Source organism: Ovis canadensis, chromosome 12 (assembly GCF_042477335.2).
Source record: "Ovis canadensis isolate MfBH-ARS-UI-01 breed Bighorn chromosome 12, ARS-UI_OviCan_v2, whole genome shotgun sequence".
Classification (NCBI taxonomy): Eukaryota; Metazoa; Chordata; class Mammalia; order Artiodactyla; family Bovidae; genus Ovis; species Ovis canadensis.
In genome coordinates, this window is record NC_091256.1 from 59,640,249 (window position 1) to 59,649,450 (window position 9,202).

The 9,202-nt window shown below is 51.7% G+C and overlaps 1 protein-coding gene across 1 annotated transcript; it reads right to left on the reverse strand.

The window, feature by feature from the left end:
- Positions 1 to 650: 650 nt before the first annotated feature.
- Positions 651 to 5,210, reverse strand: LOC138415835 (uncharacterized). Its single transcript, XM_069544381.1, has 3 exons — positions 5,173 to 5,210; positions 3,144 to 3,885; positions 651 to 770 (listed from the first exon to the last, which is right to left on the reverse strand). The coding sequence occupies exons 1-3, from the start codon at positions 5,208 to 5,210 to the stop codon at positions 651 to 653; spliced, it is 900 nt and encodes a 299-aa protein (XP_069400482.1).
- Between the last annotated feature and the right edge of the window lie 3,992 nt (positions 5,211 to 9,202).

The following is a 9,202-nucleotide window of genomic DNA, read 5'->3' on the forward strand; positions in this document are numbered from 1 at the left end:
TGGCCTGAGGAGCGGCCACTGGCTGGGGAGAAGGTTGAGGGCACCGACTTCCTGACCCACGGAAACAGGATAACCTCTGGGCACTGTCAGACTCAGCTGCAGCCCCCAAACGTCAGCCTCCTCTCCCAGCTGCTTGTGTGGAATTTGAAGTACAGGGCCTTTAGCTCGGTCCTCCTAAGATGGTCCCTTAATTATGTAGGACAGTCCCCAGGGCTCCAGGGACAGAAGCAGCCATTAGGGCCCCCCCCCCTTCCCAGCAAGGATGGAGAGAATGAGGCCCCTGGCATCCGTGTAGCTGCAGTGCTCCCCAGGAGCTCAGAGCACTGTGCAGACAAACATCTCCATCTTCACCAAGCCACCTCCTCCCCAGAGCCCTTCAGCTGGAACGTAGGCTTAAAATGAATGAGGGGAACACATTTGGGACCCTTTCCAAGAGGTCGCTCCTGACTCTCCTGTGCGTGGATCCGTGGGCAGGTTCTGCTCTTGAGAAACATACACAACAGTGTGCAGCTGTGCCCTCAAGACGCCCTTGCTGGGCGTGCAGGCAAAGCGGCTGACAGTCAGGGCTCCCTGAAGATCAGAGCTCCTTGTGACAGCATCTCCTTTGCTGTGTTGCCTGGTCATTCAGGGGCTACCCTTTGCTTGTGAAATTAACCGTTATCAAAGATTTGACCCTTGATGATGCTGTTGATGCTGCTGATGGTGATGGTGGTGATGTTGGTGAAGATAATGGTGATGATGATGAAGAGGAAGAAGAGGCACAGTAATGGCTAAAACCTGTTGAGGACTTACTATGAATACAAACTATGATTTTGCATCTGCCCCAGGAGGTAAGGGCTTGTTAAAGGTTGTACCCCGCCTCCAAAGATATACTGAAGCTCTAACCCCCAGCACTTGTGAATGTGACCTTGTTGGGAAACAGGATCATTGCAGTTAAAGATGAGGTCATTGGGTAGCCCTAATCCAACATGACCACTGGAAAAACCATAGCCTTGACTAGACAGACCTTTGTTGGCAAAGTAATGTCTCTGCTGGAGCTGACTCAATGGAAAAGACCCTGAGACTGGGAGGGATTGGGGGCAGGAGGAGAAGGGGACGACAGAGGATGAGACGGCTGGATGGCATCACCGACTCGATGGACATGAGTCTGGGTAAACTCCGGGAGTTGGTGATGGACAGGGAGGCCTGGTGTGCTGCAGTTCATGGGGTCGCACAGAGTCAGAGACGACTGAGCGACCGAACTGAACTGAACTGAACTGAACTGAATCCAACATGACTGGCATCCTCACAAGAAGAGGAGAGAGACACGCTAAGACAAGACAGCCGTGTGAACACAAAGGAAGAGGTTTAAATGAACCCGTTATCCACAGCGCAGGGACTTCCAGTTTTGTTTTGTGTTTTTACACGTGAATATGGAATTTGCAGTGTGTGCCTCCTGCACTCTCGAAGCTTACATGGTAGCCAGGATCATAGACATTTTAGTCTCAGGGTGTCCTGGTGGCTCCAGAACCAACAGATGATAACTGGGCTTGTTGGACCTCTCTGTTCCCTGGCTCCCAAAGCCACTCACCACCCGCTACTCTTACAGGAGGCAATGTGCTGAGCAGCAGCTCTCACCTGGGACTGGAGCCATGGCCTGGTAAGATGCTCTCTGCCGAGGAGACAGCAAGACATTTAATCCCATCCGATGGACCAGGAGCAACCTGGCTGATTACCCTCAAAGGGGATTTACTCTGTAAGTAAAACTTTTAAAGAAAAAATATGACACAAAACTTAAGCCTAAGGAGACCCTATCTGTGACCTTAATAGTTTCTGTAATTTGAAGAACAACAGCCACAATTGAGTTTTTCTAACCAATCTAATTTCTGCCAAAGCTTTGGTTATTATTGTTCACTTTTGATAAAAAGGACTTAAAAGCGTGATAGGAATTTTCCTGCCTTATTCATTTTTTTTTAATTTTTATTTTTACTTTATTTTACTTTACAATACTGTCTTGGTTTTGCCATAGATTGATATGAATCCACCACAGGTGTACATGCGTTCCCAAACATTCCTGCCTTATTCATGTCAGTAGCATGTGGCCTGAGGACCATGGTGCTAGAAAGGGTGACCAGGCTGTGCACCCAGCTGATTGTGACCTATAAAAGTGCAGTGCCCAGGACCCTCTGCTCTTCTCCCCCTGTACTCACTCACACTCTTCCCAGGACACCAAGTCCAGCCTCCTCCGGGAGCCTCCCTGGCCAGCCCAGGTAGAGCTCCGTTTACACTGCCAGCCACTGTTCTGGGTCATCATCCCCACTGCTCATCACTCCCACTGCACCTGTCACTTCATGCCCTGGGACTGGCACAAGTGGGCCTAAGTGAAACAATGAATGGATGGATCAGAAAGTCCTCAAGGATGTCAGATTTCCTTTGCTTTCTCTGTGGGACACAGCCCTGAGCTGAGCGGGTGCAGCCCTCTGACATCCCAGAGAGTCTGTTTCTGTCTCCAGCAAGCTCTTCTCATGTGGCTACTTGTCCTGGAGAGGGTGGATAAATATCTGCCTCTTCAGGAGAACACGTGTTCCTTGGGCAAAAAGACCATGTCTCAGTAATAATTTATTTTTCTCTCCATAAAATTCCACTCAGATAGCAGGTGGTCCAATCATTTTGTTAAGTGAACAAGGTGTAGCAACAGAGGCATTTTGGTTCTCTGACTGCACCGAGGTTAGCTTGACACTCATGGGAAGCAGTGGAGAAGGCAACGGCACCCCACTCCAGTACTCTTGCCTGGAAAATCCCATGGACGGGGGAGGCTGGAAGGCTGCAGTCCGTGGGGTCGCTGAGGGTCGGACACGACTGAGCGACTTCACTCTCACTTTTCACTTTCATGCATTGAAGAAGGAAATGGCAACCCACTCCAGTGTTCTTGCCTGGAGAATCCCAGGGACGGGGGAGCCTGGTGGGCTGCCACCTGTGGTGTCACGCAGAGTCAGACACGACTGAAGCGACTTAGCAGCAGCAGCAGCATGGGAAGCAGAGGGCACAGGTCTGGGTCTACATGCCGAGGCAGTGGGAGGTGGCTGCTATTGAGTGTAAAGAGCCAAGAAGACCTTCTTTTCAGTACTATTTCCCCATTTTACTTCTCCCAAAGCCTTCCTCACTATTGTGATGGTGGTGATGATGATAGTGATGATAATAGTGATGATGATGATGGTAACATTGGTGATGGTGACAATGATGGTGATGAGAGTGATGATGGTGATGATGGTGGTGATGGTGGTGATGGCGACAGTGATGATGATGATGGTAACATTGGTGATGGTGACAATGATGGTGATGAGAGTGATGATGGTGATGATGGTGGTGGTGGTGGTGATGGTGCTAGTGATGATAACGATGGTAACATTGGTGATGGGGACAATGATGGTGATGATGGTGGTGATGGTGATAGTGATGATGATAATGATAGTGATGATGACGAAGGTAATATTGGTGATGGTGACAATGACGGTGGTGATGGTGGTGATGGTGGTGATGGTGGTGATGGTGATAGTGATGATAACGATGGTAACATTGGTGATGGGGACAATGACGGTGATGATGGTGGTGATGGTGGTGATGGTGCTAGTGATGATAACGATGGTAACATTGGTGATGGGGACAATGATGGTGATGATGGTGGTGATGGTGATAGTGATGATGATAATGATAGTGATGATGACGAAGGTAATATTGGTGATGGTGACAATGACGGTGGTGATGGTGGTGATGGTGGTGATGGTGGTGATGGTGCTAGTGATGATAACGATGGTAACGTTGGTGACGGTGACAATGATGGTGATGATGGTGGTGATGGTGGTAATGGTGGTGATGGTGCTAGTGATGATGATGATGGTGGTGGTGCTTGATGATGATGATAATGATACTGATTACAGTGATGAAAAGGATGATGACAATGATGATGATAAAAAGGAGGAAAAGGCACCATAATGGCTAAAACCTGCTGACTACTTACTAAGAACACAGACTATGATTTTCCATCTGCCAACTTTACTTGTCTACCCAGCATTCCCAGGAAGTAAGGGCTTGTTAAAGGCTGAACTGTGACCACCCCCCACAACTCCAAAAGACATACTGAAGCTCTAACCTCCAGCACCTGTGAATGTGACCTTATCTAGAAACAGGGTCATTGCAGATGTAACCAGTTAAAGACGAGGTCATTGGGTGGCCCTCATCCAACATAACCGGTGTCCTCATGAAAAGAGGAGAGAGACACACAGAGACAAGACAGCCACGTGACCACAGAGAAAGAGATTGAAATGGAGCTATCATGAGCCAAGGAATACCGAAGGGCCCTCAGAAGCTGAAAGAGGCCTTCCTTGGAAGCTTCTGAGTGAGCACAAGCAGGCTGACACCTTGACTTTAGTCAAGAGGCAGTGGAAGGTGGCTGCTATTGAGTGTCTGGACTTTAGTCTGGACTTTTAGTCTCCAGAACTGTGAGAGAATCAATTTCTGTTGGTTTAAGCCTGTGGTACTTAGTCACAGGAGCCCCAGGAAACTAATATGAGGCTGCTTTCATCTCAGCCTTATTGATAAATAAACTGAGGCTCAGAAAGGTTAAGCAAGTTCCCCCAAGGTCACAGAGCTCATAGGTGAAAGCACAAATGCAGAAATACACTGAGAAGGAGAAGGGTATACACCTGCCACTCCATGAATTGCCTGCCATGCTTGCTGGTTTCCAAATTTTGTCCTATGTAGGTGGAAACTATTCTGAAATAAATGATGCGCTTCTCTGCCTCCCTAACTCAGGAAAATAATTGGGCCTCTTTTTCAAGTGAGTAAAATTCTCTGTGAACATACATGCACTGGCTTGGTTACAGAAAGTGCAGTCTGGAGGCTGCTGTTAAATCTTTTCCCACTGTGGTGTCAGGCTGACATCCGCCATGTCTCACAGTGTCTGCCACTAACAGGCTGTTTGATGATTCACTCTCAGGTCTATGACAAACCAAAAGCCAGCTCACAGGGATTTTCAGTAATTATGTGTTTAAAAAATTCATTACAGTAAGAAAAATGATAACAGCTAACATTTATATGACGTTGACTGCACTTTACATTCATTAACTCATCTGATCCAAACAACAACCCTAGCAGACAGGTGTCATCACCATCATCACCACTGTCATCACCTACGTCCTCACCATCACCGTCATCACTACCACCATCATCATCGTCAGCCTTCCCATTCTGCTGATGAGCAACCCAAGGTCTGGAGAGGTGGAGTGATTTGTTCACGGGAACAGTTATGAGCTGAATTATGCCCCCTCCCATTTATATGTTGAAGTCCTAATTCCCAGTGCTTCAGATTGTAACTGTATATGGAGATAGGGTCTTTGAGGAGGTTGTTGTTGTTCAGTCACTCAGTTGTGTCCGATTCTTTGTGACCCCCATGGACCACAGAATGCCAGGCTTCCCTGTCCTTCACCATCTCCCAGAGCTTGCTCAAACTCAAGTCCAGTGAGTCGGTGATGTCATCCAACCATCTTGTCCTCAGTCATTATGGTCAAAGTCCTTGGGGTGGGCCGTGATCCAACCTGACTGGTGTCCTTATAAGAAGAGGACATTTGGACCCACAAGGAGAGACCAAGCGTGCACATGCACTCAGAGTGAAGTCCATGAGGGGGCGGGGAAAGGAGACTGCCATCTACACACCAGGGAGAAAGGTCTCACCATGCCAACCCTGCTGATACCTCAATCGTGGCCATCCAGCCTCCAGAACTATGAGAGAATAAATGTCTGTCACTTAAACCACCCACTCTGTGGTATTTTGTTCTATGGCAGCCCCAGGAAATGAATACAAAGACCCAGCCAGCCATCCAGGGCAAAAATCAAACCAAAAACCAAAATGATACCTGGGAAGGGTGATAAAGAAGCCACTTTCATTCTCGAATTACAGCACAGAAGCAAATGGCTTCTTGACAAAGGAGCCAGTCAGGCCTGGGAGGGATGGACCAATGTCCTGGGGACCCGGGAGACACCGCAGTGGCCACCTCACGTGCTCATTCAGCCCCCTCCCCACCGAGATCCCCTGTGACCTACAGTCACTGCCTCAGAAACCTCGAAGCCTGCACAGTAAGCAGCCTTGCCCAGGTTTCAACGTCACTGAGACAACAGTTCTGGAAAGTGACTTGCCCACATCCAAGCAGCCAGAGAGGCTTCCCAGGTGGTGCGAGTGGTAACGAACCCAGCTGCCAATGCAGGAGGCATAAGAGATGCAGATTCCATCCCTGGGTCATGAAGATCCCCTGGAGGAGGGCATAGCAACCCACTCCAGTATTCTTGCTGGAAGAATCCCCATGGACAGAGGAACCTGGCGGCCTACAGCCCATGGGGTCGCAAAGAGTCGGACACGACTGAGCGTCTGAGCAGCTGCAAACAGCCATAGCGGCAGGCTGAGGCCTGGACCCAGACGCCTCTGGGTCTCTTGACCCAGAGGAAAGAGTGGGAGCAGCCCACACACAAACAACCCAGCAGATCCGCAGGGAGGGCAAAATAAAGGCCTTGTGCACCGAGAGGAGAGGGCAGAGGAGCTTGGAAGACAGCGTAACAGAGGCGCTGTGGCAGACGGAGGAAGAGGACAGAGGACTTTTTCCCGAACAGGAAAGGAAAACGGAGAGCTGGCCCTGCAGTCCTCCAGCCCTGGGCCCCCACCAGACCAGCTTCTGCAGCCAAGATGAAGCCACCACCTTCACCAGGCCTTACCCTGTTGCCACCTTGCCTCATTAAACTTGACCACAGAGCCCACTGAGTGGTCCTTGACACTAGCTGTTCCTTGAACAACACCAAGTATATGCCCCTGGTGTGGTGCCACGGTTCTAGTGGCTGGCAGGCTGGGGCCAACCTGGCTTCATTCTAAGGCTGCAGTTAACGTGTGCAGACAGAGGTGGAGCAGAAGCTGGTGGCCCCCCATCGGGGCTCCAGTGTGGAGTGGATGGCAGAACCAGGGAGTCTGGGGCCTTGGGAGGAGAGAAGGACTTTGACCAGGGGGTGAGTGGCTATAGCAAGGCGGGGCTGCACTGGCCGGATGTGTCTGCCCACTGGCAGAAAGCAGGGCCCCATGTCAGCTGAGCCAAAACAGGCATCACCCAGAAGACAGCCAGGTGGGGCAGGGGGAGAGGGCTCAGAACTAGAGGGCACCCGGGGCTGGGCCAGAATGGTACAGTCAGGCTGAACTGGACAGATGCCATGGGCAGTGGTCACCAGGAGAGCAGCAAGGGTAGACAGACCCTGGGGAGGGGAGCAGGTGGGGGGCTGCCAGGCCACTGACATTGGGCACTCCGGGAAGCTTTGGGGAGGGGCAGGCTTGGTCCATAGCGTACCTGTCCTCTAAGAAAAGAACACCCACCTCTGGGCAGACACAACCTCTGCCAGAACCTGGAGCTGAGTGAAGGCAGTAAGGGCTCAGATTATCCAGGTAATCCCCTGGGAGGGGCTCCCTCATGCAGGCACAAGCAGAGCTTTCAGGGGCTAGCTGAGAGGGTGTGAGCATTGGCCCAGAGCTGCAGCCAGCTCAGCAAGGTCCTCCCAGTGCAGAGAAAGCACTGAAGGGAAAGAAAGCCAACGTAGTAAAGGGGAAGGGGGAGGGGGGCACCCAAGAGTGCCAACAACTGAAATCCCGAGACTCCGCCGTGCCCAGAGCTCTCTGCTTCACTGCTGCCCCCGCTGGGCCAGCACCACTCACCCTGGCAGTCCCTCAGTGAGGTGTCACCAACCTACGAAGCTCAGGGTGCAGAGTCCAGGGAGGCCCGACCGTGTTGGGTCAGGCCCATCCCTGCAGATCTGAAATGCTGGAGTCACTGCTACCCAGCTCGGCACCCACTCCTCACCCTGCAGGGCCCTGAGATCCCCTCGGTTCCTGGCTCCCTGCGCACTTCCCAGTGTGTCCATGATGCTAGTGTGATGCGGGGAGGGTGCCTCGGCTTCCAGCAGATGCCCTAGAGAGGGGAGCCAAGTCCCAGGAGTATCCCAAGGGGAGCCCTTCCAGACCCGGTGCTGACACAAGCCATCTGCTCTCAGAAGTTCTCTGCCATAAATAATTCAACCAGAAATTCCAGGAAAACACGGGCTTTTGTTGACTCTTCCTTACCCTGCTGCTAATCTGTCTTTAAACTTATTAAAGATAAAACATTGACACCTGCAGGAACTTGGCGGTTTGTGATGTTCTGGCCCCCGGGGGCTGGCAGGCGGTGGGGCTCCGGGCGGCATCTTCCATCCATCTGGAGATCTTGCCTGGAGAAGGTGAGGCGGGGAAGGAAGAGCACATCATTTGTCGGGAACATAGATGTAACCGAGACAACAGCCGGGAGACCTCACAGTTCCAGTGAGAAGAGGGGAGGGTGTGGGGGCTGTTCCCGTGACATCTGGAAGGTTGTTTGTTCTTTTCTCCAACGAAATGTAGTGACAGAATGAGTCTGGGTTTCATCTCAGGCAAAAATTTTCAAAAGTTTCTAGACACAGAAAATGTAGCTAAGTTAATGGACGTTCCAGAGAAGGAAGTAGAGGGTGCCGGTTAGAGAAGTCCTGGGCTTCAATGGGTCAAGGGATTTTCAAACTGTGTAGGCAGTGCTTGCCATGCCCTGAGTCCACCTCCGTCCACCTCTGGGAGGTGGTGGGCTCAGGTCCCCTCTGGGATGCGCTGCAATGCCAAGGATGAATAAGGCCAGAGCTGGGAGATGGTCTGGGTGGGTCCAGGACCCCAGGGAGCCAAAGGACAAAAGCTGGTTTGTCCTGGGAACTGACAGGACAGCGCATCTCAGGAACTCGGGTCAGGGAGGCGGCTCCTCAGGGGTCCCAGACTGGCGCAAGTCTGCAGACAGGAGTTGGGGTGGGGAGAGATGGAGAGGGGTGCAAAGGGTGTCCCACGTGCTGACACTGAGTATCAAGCTCTGGGCTTCTGAAGCTGGAGCAGCCCGAGAGAAGGGAGGCGGGGCTACAAGGGGCAGGGCCTGTGGGCGGGGCTTAATGAGCAGGGTCTCAATGGGCGGGACCTGTTGGTGGGCGTGGCTTGTGGGTGAAGCTAGTGGGCGGGGCCATCTACAGGGCAGAGTGTGTACAGCCAGCTGGAGGCAGATGGTGCAGGATGTTTTGGTCACTCTGGGGCTTATGACTGATTCCTGCAAACACTGGGGTCACTGAAGGGCGTTAAGCAGGGGTGTGACGTAGT

Bases quoted from the DNA above. Each gene is read 5' to 3' on its own strand.
- LOC138415835 (XM_069544381.1), bottom strand. From the start codon at position 5,210: ATGATGATGGTGGTAGTGATGACGGTGATGGTGAGGAC. The intron at 3,886-5,172 runs GTAGGTGATGAC...ATCATCATCAAG, and splicing joins ATGACGGTGATGGTGAGGAC to CACCACCACCATCATCATCA. The intron at 771-3,143 runs GTGAGGAAGGCT...AACAGGTTTTAG, and splicing joins TCATCACCACCATCACAATA to CCATTACTGTGCCTCTTCTT.